Below are 22,104 nucleotides of genomic sequence, written 5' to 3'. Positions count from 1 at the left end.
GTACTGTTATGCCATTCCATCTCCCAAAGGCGAAAAACCCTATAGCGTAAGTCAGAATGCAGGTCAGGTTCAGAGATGCTCATCTCCGGAAGTGGTTTCCGCATAGCCTGTTTGGCCAGCCTGTCGACAAGTTTATTGCCTGTGATGCCAATGTGTCCTGAGGTCCACAAAAACACCACTGAATGATGGGACCGGTCCAGACCATAGATGGACTCCTGGATGGATGCTACCAAGGGATTGCGAGGGTAGCATTGGTAGATACCTTGCAGGCTGCTCAAGGAATCAGTACACAGAACAAACAATTCCCCAAGGCATTAACAGATATACTGAAGTGCACGAGAGATGGCCACCAGCTCTGCAGTGAATACATTAGAGCCATTGGACAAGGAATGTTGTTCAAAATGCCTCTGTGGACATAAGCGAAGCCACCATGACCATTGGCCATCGAGCAATCTGTGTAAACCACTTCAGAGCCCCAGAACACGTCAAGAATTGAGAGGAAGTGACAGTGGAGAGCGGCAGGGTTAATAGAGTCTTTAGGGCATGCAAAAGGGGTGTTACAGGATTCACTGTGGCGTGTAGTGAACTAGACGACTTTCCTTTCCATCTGCCGTTTGAGGGTGTAAAAACTGGGGGATAGTTCTCCGACACAGAGGATTGAGCACAGTACTTGACTATTGCTTTTGTGTCAGTACATAGCACACCATTGGTGGTAATGTCAGGGACACCTGTTGGGGTCTGGTGACTTATGGCACCCAAAGGTCGACCCGTACCTCTCCAAACACTCCTGCTTCTGTCGTTTTATAATTTAGCGTACACGGACACGGAGCCGCATAAAGGCTATCAGATGCTCTAGGGAAGGATGCCACTTATGTTGCTGTAGAGCTCGCCGACGCTCTGTAATTGTCTCAGCTACTTCCGGCGACCACCAAGGGATTGCCTTTCGCCGGGGGCACCCTAAAGAGTGAGGTTTAGCATTTTCTGCTGCAGAAACAATTGCGGTAGTCGCCTGATCAACCATCAAATCGATGTTATCATGTGTGGGAAAGTCAACGGTGACATCTGAGGTGAAAGTTTCCCAGTCCGCCTTGTTTAAAGCCCATCTGGGCAGGTGTTCATGGGCCTACGCCGGGGCAGTGACAGGAAGATAGGGAAGTGGTCACTACCACACAGGTCCTCATGTGCTCTCCAGTGGATGGAGGGAAAAGTCCTGGGCTGCAAATTTATAAGTCAGTGGCCGAGTAACTACCATGAGCGACACTGAAATGTGTGGCGACCCCAGTATTTAAGAGGCAGAGGTCAAACTGAGACAGTGAAGTTGTAGCATCGCGTTTTAGTACCTGAATAGTGTAAAATCGCGTAGTCTCCTTCCGCTGCCGAGTAGTGTGTCAGCAGTGCGCAAGTAGCAGCATTACTGCATTTACTGGGCAACCTTGTATTTTAATAACCGTCTAAATTTTGTGTCGAATTGTTTGTGCTCTCTGTAGATTAGTTCAGACGTTCTTTGCACAACAGTGTTTAGCATGGATAGGGACTGCAACTGCTGTGTTCGGATGCAGGCTGAGTTGGCATCCCTTCGCTCCCAGCTTCAGGCAGTGTTGCCTTCAGTCACACAGCTTGAGGCTGTTGCCAATGGGCATCACTGTGGGGGTCCGGATGGGGGTTTGTCGCGGACGGCCAGCTCGTCCCACGCATCCCACGATCGGACTACGACTGTGGCTGCCCGGGATACCGCCCACATTGAGGTTGATCCGTCACCTGTGGTAGAGTGGGAGGTCGTCTCGATGTGTGGCAGGGGGCGAAAGACATTCCGGAGGGCTGAACGGAAGGCCTCTCCAGTTTGTCTGACGAACCGGTTTCAGGCTCTGTCTCAGGCTGATACTGATCTTCGGCTGGACATGGCTGCTTCTCCTGTTCCGGAGGTTGCCCCTCAGTCTGCAAGATCCGGGCGGTCGCAGAGGGTGGGCTTACTGGTAGTTGGGAGCTCCAACGTCAGGCGCGTAATGGGGGCCCTTAGGGATATGGCAGCAAGAGGGGGGAAGAAAACAAATGTGCACTCCGTGTGCATACCGGGGGGAGTCATTCCAGATGTGGAAAGGGTCCTTCCGGATGCCATGAAGGGTACAGGGTGCACCCATCTGCAGGTGGTCGCTCATGTCGGCACCAATGATGTGTCTCGCTATGGATCGGAGGAAATCCTCTCTGGCTTCCGGCGGCTATCTGATTTGGTGAAAACTGCCGGTCTCACTAGCGAGATGAAAGCAGAGCTCACCATCTGCAGCATCGTCGACAGGACTGACTGCGAACCTTTGGTACAGAGCCGAGTGGAGGGTCTGAATCAGAGGCTGAGACGGTTCTGCGACCGTGCAAGCGGCTACATGGGTAGCAGGGGTTGTGTGGCATGGACTGGGTGGTTTTTTGGGTTAGATGGCCTCGTGCAAGTACAGATAGGGCAACAGCCTCAAAGGGTGCGGGGCAAAGTCAGGACATGCAGGGACCAAGCAGCAATCTGTATTGTAATTGTAAACTGTCAAAGATGCATTGGTAAAGTACCGGAACTTCAAGCGCTGATAGAAAGCACCAAAGCTGAAATCGTTGTGTTGTTGTTGTTGTTGTTGTTGTTGTTGTTGTTGTTGTTGTTGTGGTCTCCAGTCCATAGACTGGTTTGATGCAGCTCTCCATGCTACTCTGTCCTGTGCAAGCTTCTTCATCTCCCAGTACCTACTGCAACCTACATCCATCTGAATCTGCTTAGTGTATTCATCTCTTGGTCTCCCTCTACGATTTTTACCCTCCACGCTGCCCTCCAATACTAAATCGGTGATCCCTTGATGCCTCAGAACATGTCCTACCAACCGATCCCTTCTTCTGGTCAAGTTGTGCCACAAACTTCTCTTCTCCCCAATCCTATTCAATACTTCCTCATTAGTTATGTGATCTACCTATCTAATTTTCAGCATTCTTCTGTAGCACCACATTTCGAAAGCTTCTATTCTCTTCTTGTCCAAACTATTTATCATCCATGTTTCACTTCCATACATGGCTACACTTCATACAAATACTTTCAGAAATGACTTCCTGACACTCAAATCTACACTCGATGTTAACAAATTTCTCTTCTTCAGAAGCGCTTTCCTTGCCATTGCCAGTCTACATTTTATATCCTCTCTACTTCGACCATCATCAGTTATTTTGCTCCCCAAATACCAAAACTCCTTTACTACTTTAAGTGTCTCATTTCCTAATCTAATTCCCTCAGCATCACCCGATTTAATTCAACTACATTCCATTATCCTCGTTTTGCTTTTGTTGATGTTCATCTTATATCCTCCTTTCAAGACACTATCCATTCCATTCTACTGCCCTTCCAAGTCCTTTGCTGTCTCTGACAGAATTACAATGTCATCGGCGAACCTCAAAGTTTTTATTTCTTCTCCATTTCTACTCCGAATTTTTCTTTTGTTTCCCTTGCTGCTTGCTCAATATACAGATTGAATAACATCGGGGAGAGGCTACAACCCTGTCTTACTCCCTTCCCAACAACTGCTTCCCTTTCATGTCCGTCGACTCTTATAACTGCCATCTGGTTTCTGTACAAATTGTAAACAGCCTTTCGCTCCCTGTATTTTACCCCTGCCACCTTTAGAATTTGAAAGAGAGTATTCCAGTCAACATTGTCAAAAGCTTTCTCTAAGTCTACAAATGATAGAAATGCAGGTTTGCCTTTCCTTAATCTTTCTTCTAAGATAAGTCGTAAGGTCAGTAATGCCTCACGTGTTCCAGTAATTCTACGGAATCCAAATTAATCTTCCCCGAGATCGGCTTCTACTAGTTTTTCCATTCGTCTGTAAAGAATTCGTGTTAGTATTTTGCAGCTGTGGCTTATTAAACTGATTGTTCGGTAATTTTCACATCTGTAAATACCTGCTTTCTTTGGGATTGGAATTATTATATTCTTCTTGAAGTCTGAGGGTATTTCGCCTGTTTCATACATCTTGCTCACCAGATGGTAGAGGTTTGTCAGGACTGGCTCTCCCAAGGCTGTCAGTAGTTCCAAAGGAATGTTGTCTACTCCGGGGGCCTTGTTTCGACTCAGGTCTTTCAGTGCTCTGTCAAACTCTTCACGCAGTATCATATCTCCCATTTCATCTTCATCTACATCCTCTTCCATTTCCATAATATTGTCCTCAAGTATATCGCCCTTGTATAGACCCTCTATATACTCCTTCCACCTTTCTGCTTTCCCTTCTTTGCTTAGAACTGGGTTTCCATCTGAGCTCTTTATGTTCATACAAGTGGTTCTCTTGTCCCCAAAGGTCTCTTTAATTTTCCTGTAAGCAGTATCTATCTTACCCCTAGTGAGATAAGCCTCTACATCCTTACATTTGTCCTCTGGTCACCCCTGCTTAGCCATTTTACACTTCCTGTCGATCTCATATTTGAGATGTTTGTATTCCTTTTTGCCTGCTTCATTTACTGCATTTTTATATTTTCTCCTTTCATCAATTAAATTCAATATTTCTTCTGTTACCCAAGGATTTCTACTAGCCCTCGTCTTTTTACCTACTGAAATCGTTATAGGTACAGAAAGCTGGCTGAAGCGAGAGATAAATTCTGCCGAAATTTTTACAAAGGCACAGACGGTGTTTAGAAAGGATAGATTGCATGCAACCGGTGGTGGCGTGTTTGTCGCTGTTAGTAGTAGTTTATCCTCTAGTGAAGTGGAAGTGGATAGTTCCTGTGAATTATTATGGGTGGAGGTTACACTCAACAACCGAGCTAGGTTAGTAGTTGGCTCCTTTTACCGACCTCCCGACTCAGCAGCAATAATGGCAGAACAACTGAGAGAAAATTTGGAATACATTTCACATAAATTTTCTCAGCATGTTTTAGTCTTAGGTGGAGATTTCAATTTACCAGATATAGACTGGGACACTCACATGTTTAGGACGGGTGGTAGGGACAGAGCATCGAGTGACATTATACTGAGTGCACTATCCGAAAATTACCTCAAGCAATTAAACAGAGAACCGACTCGTGGAGATAACATCTTGGACCTACTGATAACAAACAGACCCGAACTTTTCGACTCTGTAAATGCAGAACAGGGAATCAGTGATCATAAGGCCGTTGCAGCATCCCTGAATATGGAGGTTAATAGGAATATAAAAAAAGAGAGGAAGGTTTATCTGTTTAGCAAGAGTAATAGAAGGCAGATTTCAGACTACCTAACAGATCAAAACGAAAATTTCTGTTCCGACACTGACAATGTTGAGTGTTTATGGAAAATGTTCAAGGCAATTGTAAAATGCGTTTTAGACAGGTACGTGCCGAGTAAAACTGAGGGACGGGAAAAACCCACCATGGTTCAACAACAAAGTTAGGAAACTGCTGCGAAAGCAAAGAGAGCTTCACTCCAAGTTTAAACGCAGCCAAAACCTCTCAGACAAACAGAAGCTAAACGATGTCAAACTTAGCGTAAGAAGGGCTATGCGTGAAGCGTTCAGTGAATTCGAAAGTAAAATTCTATGTACCGACTTGACAGAAAATCCTAGGAAGTTCTGGACTTACGTTAAATCAGTAAGTGGCTCGTAACAGCATATCCAGACACTCCGGGATGATGATGGCATTGAAACAGAGGATGACACGCGTAAAGCTGAAATACTAAACACCTTTTTCCAAAGCCATTTCACAGAGGTGTGGCAACTGACCCTTAACATAGACAAATGTAATGTATTGCGAATACATAGAAAGAAGGATCCTTTATTGTATGACTATATGATAGTGGAACAAACACTGGTAGCAGTTACTTCTGTAAAATATCTGGGAGTATGCGTGCGGAACGATTTGAAGTGGAATGATCATATAAAATTAATTGTTGGTAAGGCGGGTACCAGGTTGAGATTCATTGGGAGAGTCCTTAGAAAATGTAGTCCATCAACAAAGGAGGTGGCTTACAAAACACTCGTTCGACCTATTCTTGAGTATTGCTCATCAGTGTGAGATCCGTACCAGATCGGGTTGACAGAGGAGATACAGAAGATCCAAAGAAGAGCGGCGCGTTTCGTCACAGGGTTATTTGGTAACCGTGATAGCGTTACGGAGATGTTTAGCAAACTCAAGTGGCAGACTCTGCAAGAGAGGCGCTCTGCATTGCGGTGTAGCTTGTTTGCCAGGTTTCAAGAGGGTGCGTTTCTGGATGAGGTATCGAATATATTGCTTCCCCCTACTTATACCTCCCTAGGAGATCACGAATGTAAAATTAGAGAGATTCGAGCGCGCACGGAGGCTTTCAGACAGTCGTTCTTCCCACGAACCATACGCGACTGGAACAGAAAAGGGAGGTAATGACAGTGGCACGTAAAGTGCCCTCCGCCACACGTCGTTGGGTGGCTTGCGGAGTATAAATGTAGATGTAGATGGTACTGAGATTTAGCCTTATACTACTTCTTGCAAAATTGTTTCGGTTCATGGGGTAATTTTCTGAATTAGTCTGAAGGGGACGAAGTAAGAGCTTACTAATTCAGGTCCAACTGCTTGCAGCTCTTTCAGCCAATGACTGAAAGTTAGTTTTAGTCTGAGAAGAAGACACCAATGTTGATGTCTTTTCTTCCCTGCATATGTCAGAGGAGACTGACACTGCTGCTTGCACTGATGTGGTGGTATACACTTTTTTTTGGAGTGGGGAGGGGGCCAGGGGGGAAGAGGTGCTGGATGCTAAGGGTGAAGTGACTAGATGATGAAATCTCAACAACAAATTGACAGGTTGTGGATTTTACATATTCTCCCTCACTTTTTGATAGGACACAAAGCCAACTGTTTACACTTTCAGTTCTTCTTCTCTTCCTTCAACATATGGCACATTACCAACTGAGAAGATGCTTTCATGGTGAGTCTGTGCACACAGGAGGTCGTTCACCAAGCATTTAACTCTGTACAGCACTTAGACAGGTCCCATAAATGTACTCACTGGTGCAGCAGGAGGACCTACACCTAAATTTTGGATACTTAATGCACTGATGGATAAAAATTTGCAACACCAAATAATAATTAATGCACAGCAATGAAAGTTCGGGAGTACATTTGTCTGGGCACAATATTTAAGTGATTAACATTGCAAGATCACAGGTTAAGTGCATGATAAGCTATTGCAAATGTGAAATGCTGGTACATTAATAACTGATGTACCTGCAAGAATGTTGAATGTTGGGATGAAAATACGCGTACATTGTGATGCACAGGTGCTAGGTGTCAGTTTGTGAGATGGAGTTCCTTGCCTGTTGAACTTGGTCAGTCAATACAGGAATAGTGCTGGAGGTGTCGTCCAATCACCACCCATATGTGCTTGATTGGAATCAGGTCAGGTGATCGAGTAGTCTAAGGCAACATGTCTAAATCTGTAGAGCACGTTACGTTACAACAGTGGTATACGGACAAGGGTCATCCTGTTGGAAAGCAGTCACTGGAATGCTGTTCGTGACTGGTACAACAACAGCTACTGCTGATACACGTCTGGGACACGTTTTATTAGATTCACCAGATCAATAACAACAAAATAAATGGAAATCGTGCTTTACTTCAACCTCATACAGTTTTGCGAGGGCTTCATATTAGCGAAGTTGCTAAATTTCAGGCAAAATCTTTTATCAGCCGTAACTCCATAACTAAACATTTACGGACTTACGTTAATATGAACTTTTTTCATTAGTTTTACTTGTAGAAAAACATATTAAAATATTTGCATATCTTCATGAATCACCCTGTATATTGGGGAAAGTGCTGTACTACATTTATCTTGGCCTGATCTCCTTCCCATGGTATTACCAAAGATGAAAATGCCTGCCTACACTGAAAACTTTGGCACACGTCAATGGGAAGGCCATTTTAGCATGGTAACTGCCGGTGACACTTTTATACATTTCACTGCAGATCATCCACCCCAATGCCACTCATTCTGACCAAAAGGTCTCTCCATGGGCGTCACCAGCCACAAAAAAATGAAATGAAATGATCGTATGGCATTTATTGGCCAGGATATCCCCTTCGGGGTTCGGCCGCCGCATTGCAAGCCTTTTAAGATGACGCCACTTCAGTGACTTGCATGTCAATGATGGATGAAAATAATGATGATGGGGACAAAACACCCAGTCTCCTGCCAGGAATCGAACCCGGGCTTCTCGTGTGGTAGGTGGTACCGTTACCACTGCACTACAGAGGCGGACACCAGCCACAGCAATGGCTATTTGGCTGACTATTAATATTGTCTGTATGGTTGTTAATATATAGCATGAATAGCAAGGGTACAAGTCACTTCCCTGAGGTACACCTGAAGCTGCTTCTACATTTGTAAAAGAATCACCATCTAACATGATAACAACGAAGAAATCCCCCATCCAGTCACGAATCTTCCTTGGTATCCCATATCTTCATACTTTCAATAATAAGTATGTGTAACACTGAATCAAATGCCTTTTGTAAGTCAAGAAACAATGTATCTACTTTAGGTGCCGGATGTCAGTTTGTAGGATGAAGTTCCATGCCTGCTATACTTGGTTGGTCAACACAGGGGCAGTTAATGCTGTTTCTAGGTAACACTGGAGTTGTCATCTGACGATGTCCCATACATGCATTATTGGGGAGAGATCTGGTGATTGAACAGGCCAAAGCAACATGTCAACACAATGTGGGGCACGTTGGGTTACAACAACGATAAGTGGGTGAATGTTTCCTCCAGGAAAACACCCTGTGCAATGCTGTTCACAGCAGAACAGGTTGAATCACCAGACTTGTAAAAACTTTAAGTCAGGGTGTATGGGGTAACCACGAATGCTCCTCCTGTCACACAAAATTGCATCCCACACTGTACCTCAAGGTGTAGGTAAAGAGTGTCTAAGCAGCAGACAGGTTGGTTGCAGTCGCTCACCTGGCCGCCTCCTAACCAACACGTGGCCATCACTGGCACCAATGCAGAACCAGCTTTCATCATAAAACACAACAGATCTCTACTCTGCCCTCCAATGACCTCTCGCTAGCCACCACTGAAGTCGCAAACAGAGGTCATTTGGTGTCGGTGGAATGCACGCTACAGGTGTGAATCTGAGATGCCCTTTAAGTAATCAATTTGTAAAACTTCGTTGTGTCACAATGGTGCCAACTGTTGCTCGAATTGCTGCTGCATATGGAGTATGATGTGCCAGAGCCATATTCTGAACATGACAGTCTTCCCTCACAGTAGTGCCACACAGCTATCTGGAACCTGGTCTTGCTGCAACTGTACCTTCCTGTGACTACCACTGTCGGCAATCACATACAGTAGCTACATTCCTGTTGAGTTTTTCTGCGATGTTGTGGAAAGAACACCCAGCTCCTCGTAGCCCTTTTACATGACCTTGTTCAAACCCAGTGAGCTGTTGATAATTGTGCCTTTATCAGCTTAAAGGTATTCTTGTCTAAAATCACCTCACTACGTCCAATCTCACAGGTAACTAATGCTCATGACCACTGCAGCATGTATTTAAAGCAAATCTGATTTGCATCCTCATAGTGGCACTACTAGCACCACTCTTATACAACTGGTGTGAAATCTGAAGAGACATCGTCTTGCAGATGTAGAAACACACCTACCAACTTTCGTTTATCTCGCACATCCCTGTCTTGGTGTCACGTTTCTTTTTCTCGTCAATGAATGTTTAAATTACTCCCCCAAAAACTCAGTAATGTCAATTTCAGGTTTCAATCAACTTTCTGTACTTAAAAGCTTCACTACTTTATAGGAATGCTTCAATCTCTGTTGTTTGTTGTGGATGCTTCAACTGCTAACCTCTAAAATTTTAATGTGTGTGTGTGTGTGTGTGTGTGTGTGTGTGTGTGTGTGTAGGAGGGGGGGGGGGGGAGAATTTTCTGGGTGTCCTACAGCTATTATTATCTGGACTGGATGGAGACTCGCCTACTCTCAAAAACTCTTATGTGCACCCTACACAACTGTGCAGTGCATACCCGAACCCATTTGTGGTACCCTGAAGTTCTCGGCACTATGGCTGAAGTCTAGGGAAATGCAGCGTAGCTTGCCACAGAAATTTCGCAGTCTGTAGTTTCAGTCTTTCACATGACTCAGAACCATGGGGGTACAGAGATGGGGGGAGAGTGTGGGTGAGGGATGGGGTAATAGCATGATCAGTTCTAGTGACAATGCTGTAGTTAGTTTGTGAGCTTCACTGAAGCTCCATGAGCAAGGCAGGTATTCTCAGCCTTCTCTGCCAGTTGCTGAAATTATGCAGGTACAACCTCACATCCCGGCAGCAGGCACTTTTTCCCTACATGAGTCACAATTTGTAACTGGCTGCACGCCATTCCCTCAATGGCTGCCACAATGACCTATTCAGTATGTTGACTGAGGCCCCTGGGCATACACACTGAGTGCACTTGGTGTCCTCTCCCAACCCTTGTTGCTAATTCCTGAAGGAGAACCCTTACTCACCACACATTTGAATTCCTGATATGGGACATGGCCCATTTCCCAACAGGTGAAGTGAGTCTCAGGATCAGTTACAGTTTCAGTGGAAGACAGTGCCTCACACTTGTTGGTTAGGGGGATAGGTGTATCAAGCAGATTTCTCTCTGGTCCCTACCACCACTGCAGAGGAGCCTAGACCTAGCATTAACATGTCACTCATGGACAAGTCAATGAGAACTGATATATCACGAACTTCTTGCAAAGGAAACAGTAGCCACATGAGAGGATAATACTCAGGACACTACTGGTATCTCTGGTACATGATTTTCAATAGCCCTCCAAAAACACCTATTTGCAGAAGCTTCCAGTCACTTGACACAACAGCAGTCAGGAAGATTTCCAGCTGCTTACAAACAGCAACTGACTCATCCTGTGTCCGAGAACAGCAGAAACAAAGGGACTACATTGTACCTAGTGCAGTAATTTACAGAACAGTAAACAAACAATCACAAACTAAGCCTGCTGATTCTTTCTTAATTGATGAACCTGATGTGCTTCAAGTATTACCAGTTACATTTCAGAACTGCAGTGATTAACAACCAAAAGAAGATATCTATTAGAAAACAGAACAACTCGGTATAAAATTAACTTCTTGAAAGAAGTACGTTTCTTTCATCAGATGTCATTCACTTCCACTTTATTTTTATTTAGTGTATCATGGCCATGTTGTGTAGCCACTTTCAAGTGAATTGTTTAATCTTAACCATATAGGTTATGAAAAACATGGCCGGACTTTAAAACTGTAGCAATGATATTTGGTATAGTAGAAACAGTAGTACACTGCCCACGAAAATGACTACCCCAAAACATATATAGTTAATGAGTTAAACACTTTTTTTGGGAATGACTATACAACTGAAATATATTATGCAAAACAAAATTACAATGGAAATAAGTAACAGCCAATGCATTACACCTATTTCTTTCAAAAAGTTTGGGGGCTGTGGGCTCTGTTGCGGCTTAATAAGATTTACTGTTTCTCTGAAGTGTTTTTTTAGGTTGTGATCACTAACAACAATGACACTATTAACTTACGATAAATGCAGACAATATAAACCCCGTTAACAGAGAAAACCAATGTGACACAAATGATAGTTATTTACAGTAATTGCAAATCACTAATGCCAATTTACGATGAAATAAGTAATGCACAACACTTATGCTTTACAAAGATTCTAAAAAATATGCTCTTATTTGCATAAATACGCACCGAGATACACAATGGAATTGGGGAATGATTACTTTTGAACAAGGATACTGCTGCAAAAGGTTTCTAAATAGCACAAATTACATTTACAGTTAACAATAAAGTTTGAGTTTTTTGCAAATGTTTGAAAATACAAACTATATCACTACACATAATAACACACTCATGGACAGGTTATGGGAAATGACATGAACAGTAAAATATCAGAATCTAGATTTTCGAATTGGAACTAACACATGCATTCTCAAACAAAAAACAAACATTTAGAAGTTGGCTTATATATGCATATAAATGTGTGAAATGAATGGATTTTTTATTTATCTGAATTTGTGACACCTCCTTCACTGGCATGCCTGCAGCAACAGGTTATCACAGTCAAAACTGCAAAAACAGTGGAGCACCAATGAAGCAATTCCTTTAATTGGGAGTGAGAACAATGTGATTTAAAGTCAACTGCAAATCAGGTTAGCACAGAGTACTGGATAACTGAATAAAAACATAAAATAGAAATGGAGAAATAAATGGAAGCAGGAAGCAGGAAACAAGCTCATAAAATACTTAATGAAAACACTGTATTCTTATAATCCATTCATCGTAAGAATAAACCTGATGTAATCAAACACAAATGCGATGATTGGTTAGAAGCCATAGCACACATACAATAGTGTTGTTATGCTCTTGGAAGTAGGTCCTGCTTATGTAATAGATATCTTATAACTAAGTTTCGTTAAATGAAACTTTAAGATATTCAAATGTATCAACAGCCATCGATGTTTTTCTTAATTGCGCTCTAGCTACGTAGTTTTTATTTCAAAAATCGTGTACAGTCACAGCCTCTGCAGCGTTGCGCACTGATTGCAGTATGCAGTATGAAAATGGCTGAGGCTGCTTTCTCTTCAGTAGTGAAACATGCGCGTGGAACTTGGTTAAAAAGTGCCAACAAATAGGCTGTTCTTAATGTTTTTCATAAATTTACGGAGATAATCGGCTTTGAAGTTTTCCCAGCACTGTATGTACTGCAGTTGATAAGTAAATACACACTGAACGTGTAGCATAGTTGGTAACGTAACTGAGTATAAACCACATGTGGATATTTGTGCATTAGTTCAAATCTCCCCAGTATCACTTTTTTTCCTTCTCTCATTCAATTTGAAGTACCTACATCTCGTAATTATAAAACTCATCATTTTTTTATGAATACTGCACATCCTCTTGTTTCTAATTATATATTGGACGCGAAATTCCTATTTTCGTTTCAAATACAAATTCTTAATTATCAATGTTTTATGAAAAATTGTTCATAAAAGTTGTTTAAATTAGGAAAATATAACAATTTAATTTTTAAGGCAAAAATGAAAAACCAAATCCTCTATATTTGGACTGTCCATCGTTTTATACCACAGGGGTAGATAAATAATGTAGAAACATGAAAAACAATCTTTTTCACAGCATCGAGCAAATCATACAAATGCTGCATTTTTACATTTGCTACTGTACCATTACAATATGAACCCAACAGAACTGATCTGGAGCCAAGCTGCAGGATTTGTCCCGAGAAGTAACTAGAAGTTAAGCTGCCAGACGTACTGGAACTAACGCACACAGATTTTTCACACGTCACTGCCGAACGCTGGCGGGGTATAGAACGGCTCGTCATAAAAGAAGAAGAGAAAATGCTGCGCCTGGTTGGCTTTGTGGATTCTGTAGGTGATAGGCTTGTTGTCAACGTAGCAGGTGACACTTCCAGAACTAAAATGTATTTCTTGGATTTGGATAAGGAAGGAGCTAAGAGATTACCAGATGACTGACAGTAAGTAACACCTTCAGTAGCTTCAATATTTAACTATACGGTGAAATCCTTCAATACTCTCTTACATTACACACGGCTTATGCAGAAAAATTAAGTCAGGAATTGTTTTTAATTACAACAGTATGTAAGCTAAAAATGATAATGTGTTGCAGTTTTCGTCTAGTTGTCTAAGAAGCGTATTGTGGGAGATTTGCAGTGTATTATTTCATTCTGTTTAAAAAATAAATGACATTTGAAGCTATATTGCTCCTCTGCTCATCTCTTTTTGTGTGTGAGCTGCAGCTGGCCACGTCACTGCAGGCTAGCTGCACCAGCTGACCGGTCAGTGCTGTCCAAGTTAAATGCCGGTAAAACTGTTGTCCCGTATTTTTGCCATCAAAGTGCATGTAATGCACAGCACAAAACACACAGTACTGTAGACAGCTTGGCTGCAGTCCCATGTGAAACTGCAATCCAATGAGGTTACAGCAAACGCGGAAGAATACATAGTGCAGTGTTTACATCAGGTTTATTCTTATGATGAACAGATTATACACATTGAGGTCTACACAGAGTGAATTTGAGAATGGTTTTTAAAAAATATCCGGCAACTGAAATTACATTGCAAATTGTAATAAGACAGATAGATACTGCAAAGGAATAAGTCTTACTGCATGGTTCACTGGAGAGAGAAGTTCATGAACAACAATGCAGACTGCCAGTGGAATAAGCTAATTTCACAAAAGCCACATGCAGTATAAGAAAGAACTGATTTGTACTCTAGGACGTTTATGGATCAACGTGCCATTGACAACATGGTCATTAGAGGCAAAGGCACAAGTTCAGTTAGGAAAAAGAGAAAGAAAAGAAGATACGGGTTCAATGTCCCATCAATGAAGAAGTTGTCAAGGCCTTCGTACACTATCAAAAAATCTGTCAAACTTTACTATGTTTGCCAAACATTTGACTGTACGATACTGTTTGAAGTGTCTGCCAATCATAGACCATTTTTGACATGTTTGCAGGAAAGTTTGATTGAAATAAATGGCTCTAAGCATTATGGGACTTAACATCTGAGGTCTTCAGTACCGTAGACTTAGAACTACTTAAACCTAACTAACCTAAGGACATCACACACATCCATGCCCAAGGCAGGATTCAAACCTACGACCGTAGCAGCAGCGCAGTTCCAGACTGAAGCGCCAAGAACCGCTCAGTCACATCGGCCGGCAAAAGTTTGACTGAAGGAAAGTTTGAAAAGATAGTGGACAATGTATGCGTCGATGTTTCTCAACATATGTTTAGTGAAAAACAGTTTCACTAAAATTTATCTCACAGTATTTAGAGTTTCTGCTACTATGGAAACTATTGGCAATTACCAAAATGGTAGCAGTATCACATCTTTCCCATCCATATTTTATGGAGGAAGAGGTTGAGAAGAAAATCAGTATCAAAGTTCTCCAGTTCTTCCACAGATAATGCGGGCAACAGGTTTCAACACTGTGCCATTTTAACGAACTGTCATTCAAGGACCAAGTAGGAGAGAACAAATTTTTGCGTACTTTTATCTTCTTTTTCAGTGTGAGGGAAAAGTAATTTTAAAGAAGTTATTAAAAGTTTCACTGTCCATCTGCACAAAGTTGATGTAATCATTGGGTTCTGAGTGTAACATTTCCTTCAGCAGGTTTTCACGAGTATATTTCACTCTCATTTTAAATCATTTCTTGGATCAACAACTCCTCCTCCTCCTCTTCTTCAGTGTCAAAGTCAATGCCAGAACTGCCTTATCTGCATTTGTGGCCATTCTCAGTACCATCAAAACACTCATTAAAACAAACAGTGTCTGCTTCAAAATGAGGTTGGGTGGGGTTTCTAGATGGATTGCAAAACTCAGACAGAGCAAGGATTGGAAAGGTAATCAGCTGTATCTCTCAAGGGAACCAGTCCAGAAGTTACCTTAATCATTTAGGGAAATAATGGAATACGTAACTCAGATGGATGGTTGGTCAGGGGTTTGAGCTATGCTCCTATCAAGTGCAAGTATACAGCCTTAAGCATTGTACCCACCTTGTTTGTGATTTGCAATACATTTCACTTAGAAATCATACTAAATCATCACTAGGAAATGTTCAGTGTCAAGTTTAAAGCTTGTAGTGATGTGATTGGAAAGCCTTCATCTCATAGTTATAAACTGCAGCATAGTTATAAACTGCAGAAGCCTGTTTCCACAGATATTTGATGCAGCTATTTAGTCTTTCTTGGAAGTGTAACAATCATTTTCCAAACTTTCAATGTTACCATGGAATCATCTGTCTATGGGCAAAATGTGTTTGTGGGCAGTATTGTGTCCTACGTGTAATCTATTCAGTTTACTGGAGTACTAGTCATTACTGGTGCAACTATTTATACACGAAGAAGTAAACACTGAAAATCTGAACTGAGTGTCCAGCAGAGAAAAGGGTACACATAAAATGACTGGTAAATGAGGACTCTTGGGGACTTCTCAAGCTGAATTTCTATTTGCTTATGATGTGTGGTTTCTGTCCACTGTTGCTCATCTGCAAGGTGCATAAGGCTCTGGTTGAATTTAGTAGTATTTGTTTTTATATGACGTCACTGTTCCTTTATCAGCTGCACTAACAATATATCATGCGTCATATACTATCAGCAGGTTTTACGCACAATGGTCACTTTCAGGAGATGCCACAAAAGAAGAGTATATTAACACATCACTGACAAATATCACAACGATTAAAGGAATCTACTCACACTACATGCACATATATATTAGGAATTTGCACAAAGTGTCCAACCTTCATGTGCATCTGGATGCAAATATATCAGCTACCTGCATTAAAAAAAGAAAGGTACAAGAACAGCAAATGTATGTACACACTAGCATGAAACTCAAATTGCCAATTTACTGCCAAACATACGTAATATATATTTACAAACAATGGAAAATCCAGGATGGAATGCAACAATATTAGAGAAGGAAAGTTGCTACTCACCATATAGCGGGGATGCTGAGGCATAGGCACAACAACACTGCAGTGCAATTTCAGTTGCCCGAGACTGCAGACGTGTGCGCATATTTTTGTTTTTGTGTGTGTGTTTTGTTGACAAAGGCCTTAATGGCCGAAAGCTATAACAATGTGAGTCTTTTTGTTGTGCCTACTTCGACTCAGCATCTCCACTATATGCTGTGTAGCAACTTTCCTTCTCTAATATTAATACATATTTACAATTCACATATTTGTGTGAACATACACACAAAGTTGTAACGTTATATTTATAATACTGAGACATATGCACACACTATGAGTACACATTTGTAATTGTTGATATTTTAGTCAAGGAAATGGTTATAAAAACATGCAGAAATGTCGATACCTGTTTTTCTTTTTGTAGTATCACTTTTAATACGGCCACTGTGGATGGAATCACTTGGTAATTGGTGATGTGTAGAGTACTGTCTAATTACTAAAGCCAATAAAGGAATACTTACCTTTACTTAATATTGTTGTCCAGGTGATGGACTCCAGTGGTAAGGAATTACTTAAAACTTTTCACTTTGTTGCATCTTAATATTAGTGTTGTATAGTTTTCATAAATCACTCTTTTTCTATTTTAGACAGTTCTTTCGATGCTGCTGACTCCCCTCCCCCTCTTTAACAACAACTTTTTAAGCTCTCACACTTCATCCATTTTTAACAATTGCTGATCTTTTCTGTTGAAATGAATTTAAGTCATAAAGCTGTCACCAATCCAACAGCTGTTTCAAATACTATAATATTGTACTAGACCTGGTCGAAGCTGTGTAGACCTTAATGTGTAAGAATACTACATAGTTATTTTATAAGTTCATTTCCTGCTCCCTGCCCTCATTTATTTCTCTATCCCTATTTTAATTTCCTATTCAGTTATCCAGAACTCTGTACCAACCAGCATTGGAACTGTGCACGACATTGCATTGTTAGCCGCCCCAATTGTTTTGTTGGTGCTCCACTATTTTCGTAATTTTTACTGTGATAAACTGATGTTGAAGTATTCATCTTTGGCATGCCACTGTAGAAGGTTTCACAAATTCAGATAAGTAAAAAATTCATGCACTCCACACATTTATTTACACCAAGCCAACTTCTGAGTGTGTGTTTGTGTGCCACCAGTTAGTTCCAATGTGAAATTCCAGATTTTAATATTTTACTGTTGATAATCTTTCACTGATTGTATCAGTATTTGTTTGTCGTGATATGGTGTATATTTTTTAACTACTCCTGAGCAGGTAAGCCTATAATTTCCTCTAATCTTACAAACTAACTTATCTACCTATTTGTGGGAGGACCTCTCGTTTGATATGGACTCTGAAGCACTGGCATGGAAATTGGATTGGAGAAAGGGACCAAACTATGTGGTCATCAGTCCTTCTGACCTTGGAATAACTAAAACCGATAAAACCTCACACTATAAGAGGGAACTACAATGGCCATAAAATTACAAATTATTGACAGAGAAGGAAGGAAGAAGGCGCAAGAAGAGAGGAGGGAAAGAAAGTGACTAATAACAAGGACATGAAGGAAAAACCACAGGTAGACAAGATACACACTCAAGATAAAACAGACCCCAAAAAGCCCATAAAGAAAGGAGTGGTAAGACAGAGGGCGGGGATGAACCACCAAGCCCAGTCGATGCTAGTCCAATCGGGGCAAAGGGGGGATCATGACTGCCTGCCATCCTCTCCACCCATCGACAAGGATGAAGGTCTCATACTTAAATAAAGTGATAAAAACCCCCATCACCAAGAAATGGTAAAAGTAGATCAGCCGCTGAGGCACTGTCAAGCTAACACCAGGGGTAGCGAGTCAGGAAAGCTAAAAGTCCGCCTTGAAATGTAAGGTGGGTTGGATGCTTCTGAATCTAATAGCAAAGACTTCTCATTATTACAATCTTATTGGTATGCAGTTGTTAATACTTATTTTAATCATATATAAAGAACATGATGTATATGAAGATTTCTCTGAGGTTACAGCGAATTGAATGCTTAACAATTGTTAAAATGGTTCCACATAATTTGTTACTACCTAGTTGATGAGAATATAATTTATATAATGCAAATGTCAAAGGAAAAGAAAATATAACACAATGAGCATGGTGAAAATAATTTGTAGTATGTAGAGGGAAGTGATATGCTGTATTTGGTTGTGTAATACAGTCTAAGAAGCATGTTGGTTAATAATGACCTATTTCTACCTATTTCAGATGAGAAAATTCGGTACAACCTCAAGTTATTCTCATCTGAAATGATAAGATGTGAACCACAGTCAACATTGATCCACAACGACAGAGAAGGGGGTCCTCATGACAGAGGAGATAGTCAACATTGATCCACAACGACAGAGAAGGGGGTCCTCATGACAGAGGAGATAACTGTGAGCCAGCCAAGTATGGCTGAAGCGGAGCCGGCACAACACGACAGAGTCTTTATGAGAGGCCCATAAGGAGGACTGCTATGTAGTTGTAGAATCTTTTATCACCCTGAGCTTGTTTGGCGAAGAAAGAGTGTGCCATTCTGCATTCCAAAAGTCCCAAAACCCAACGACGTAATGCCGAGTGAAGGTCTATTTCCAGAATGCCAATAGCAAGAGATGGCTCATTAGTAGCCAATTTAGCCAGTCGATCAGCGAGTTCATTGCCAGGGATCCCAACATGGCCTGGGGTCCTAATGAAAAGCACAGAGCATCCACGTTAATCAAGGAGAGAAAGGGAGTCCTGGATAGCTCATGACACGAACGGGTAGCGAGGGAAGCACTGGCCGATAGCGTGCAAACTGCTCAAGGAGTCATTACAGATAGTGAAGGACAGTCTTGAGCAGAAGTGGACAGGGTCCAGTGCACACACGATGGCTACCAATTCTGCAGTAAAAACACTAAAGCCATCTGGCAAGGAACTAAGTTCCATTTGTCTCGCATAGGTGTAAGCATGACCAGTGTGACCAGCAACCATGGAGCCATCAGTATAAATCACTTCTGAACCCTGGAATGAACTGAGGAGACAGTAGAATTGGTGGCGAAGGGCCTCAGGACGGATTGAATCCTTTGAATTGATGGAGAGATCAAGACAGAGCTGTGGTCGAGAGACGCACCACAGAGGGTTACATGCGTGAGCGGAGAAGAGAGGCGGTAAAGGGAAGAAGCACTGTGGATCTTGGGATTTTTTACATTAACAAATCATTGCTAGAAGTTATATAACTGATACGTGACAAGGAACAAAAAATTTTTGGTTCACCTGACGATTGAGGCTGTTGTAGTCTGATAGTTATCCACAATTTCTGATATTATCTAAAACCGCTGCAGAATAAAAATTTACAAACCTCAGGTGGTTTCAGCTGTGTCCCTAGAAGTCTCATCCTTTCATTGCTTGAGCTTATTTTTAACTCTTCTTCTGGATGGCTTACTCCACACAATGGTTCCAATAGTTCAACTGTGTGTATGTCTAATTGTGATAATCCATTCTCTCTTCGTAAATCATTGACTTTTAAGCCACCTTTGTAAGTTTCTGCACTAACAACGATCATCTGCAAGAAATAATACCAGTAAATATTTTTTCTGATACTTTTGTCTATATTTCCTAATGTGTGCCTTTTTACTACTGAAACACTTCACTTCGGGTTTTATTAATCAAATTAAATTATTAATTATTACCCTTTAACCATCACAAGTAATTCTGATATATTAATAATCTGAATCACTTGGAGTTACCTTTTAATATAAAAATTCAAGAAATAATTATAGTAAACTAAAGCTATTGTATGAGTGCTAGTCAAAGTTTCAATTATCATCTTTAAAAAAAAAAAAAAAAAGCTACATAATTATTTTATTATTTGTTTACAAGTATATGTCTGCAGTCCTAGTGCACATTGATATTCTCACATCACAGTACTGGTACAAATTGTCGGAGGAGCCAAAAGAAAATGGCACAGCACTCTGATAAAATTGGGATGGGTACTGCCATTTTATTTTGCTTCCTCTCGTGTTATGCTATGGCACTACAGTGTGAGGATTTCAATGTGTACCATGACTGTAGATGTTGACCTTCAAACAACAAAGAACTCATTATGAAGTATTTTTCTACTAATTAAATCTGTATGACAACTCCCATACAAGTGTCAAGCAACCTTGATAATGTGAGTGGCATATGTGACTTGATAACTTACTTCATTATTTAACTGTTAAAATAAGTTACTTAAAACTCAGCAGAGATCAGGGGGAAATCTCAGAGCAGTCCTTCAGCCAAAAAGGGTAAGTAAGAAAGAAAGAAAAAAAAGGGGGGGGGGGAGGAGATTCAGAAGATCAAAAATAATTGCAGAATGATTTAGACATGATATCTGTATGGTGTGGAAGGTAGCAGCTGCCTCAAAATATGGAAAATTGTTAGGTCATTCACAAGAGTGTTAAAAGAAATCTCAGTTTTCAGTTCAGTTACATGATAACACATCTGTCAAGATAACTAAATATCTAGGAATTACATTTACGAACAAATTAAATCCCAATGGTCAAATAATGTTGCATGGAAGGCACACCAAAGATTGTGTTTAACTGGCAAAACACTTAAGATGCAACAGATCTACTAACAAGACTACCTACATTACATTACTCTGTCCTCTGCTAGAGTAGTGTTGTGCAGCATGGTGTTCTTACCAGACACAACTGATGGATAGTGATAAAGTCCTAAGAATGGCAACTCATTTTGTATTATCATGAAATAAGGGAGAGGGGGCAATATTATGTAAATGGAAGAGGACGTAGATGAAGATGAAATGGAAGATATGATACTGCGTCAAGAATGTGACGGAGTATTGAAAGACCTAAGTCGAAACAAAGCCCTGGGAGTAGACAACATTTCGTTAGAACTACTGATAGCCTTGGGTGAGCCAGCCATGCAAAAACTCTTCCATTTGGTGAGCAAAATGTATGAGACAGGCAAAACACCCTCAGATGTTAAGAAGAATATAATAATTCCAATCCCAAAGAAAGCAGGTGTTGACAGGTGTGAAAATCACCAAACTATCGTTTTAATAAGTCACAGCTGAAAAATATCAACACAAATTCTTTACAGACAAATGAAGAAGTTGATAGAAGCTGACCTCGAGGAAGATCAGTATGGATACCACAGAAATGTTGGAACATGCAAGGCAATTCTGACCCAAAAAACTTATCTTAAAAAATAGTTAACCTATATTTCTAACATTTGTGGACTTCGAGAAAGCCTTTGACAATGTTGACTGTAATACTCTCTTTCAAATTCTGAAGGTTTCAGGGGTAAAATACAGGGAGTGAAAGGCTATTTACAACTTGTATAGAAACCAGATGGCAGTTAAGAGTCGAGGTGCACAAAAGGGAAGCAGTGATTGAGAAGGGAGTGAGACAGGGTTGCACAAGCTGTATATTATGGAAGCAGTAAAGGAAACAAAAGGAAAATTTGGAGTAGGAATTAAAATCCATGGAGAAGAAATAAAAACTTTGAGGTTTGTTAACAACACTGTAATTCCATCAGAGACAGCAAAGGACTTGGAAGCGCAATTGAATGGAATGGACA

General features: G+C 41.1%; 1 protein-coding gene across 2 annotated transcripts in view; it reads right to left on the bottom strand.

Annotated features, from left to right (window-relative positions):
• The window catches only part of LOC124789539 (bifunctional coenzyme A synthase), a 148,509-nt gene that overhangs the window by 67,818 nt on the left and 58,587 nt on the right, over window positions 1-22,104 (bottom strand). For both annotated transcript variants that reach the window (XM_047256935.1, XM_047256934.1), the window contains exon 3: window positions 19,880-20,083. In XM_047256935.1, the coding sequence (XP_047112891.1) occupies window positions 19,880-20,083 (204 nt within the window). The remainder of the gene's footprint in view (window positions 1-19,879; window positions 20,084-22,104) is intronic.

This window comes from Schistocerca piceifrons, chromosome 3 (assembly GCF_021461385.2).
Source record: "Schistocerca piceifrons isolate TAMUIC-IGC-003096 chromosome 3, iqSchPice1.1, whole genome shotgun sequence".
NCBI classification, from domain to species: Eukaryota; Metazoa; Arthropoda; class Insecta; order Orthoptera; family Acrididae; genus Schistocerca; species Schistocerca piceifrons.
This window is presented reverse-complemented; position numbering and strand designations above follow the sequence as displayed.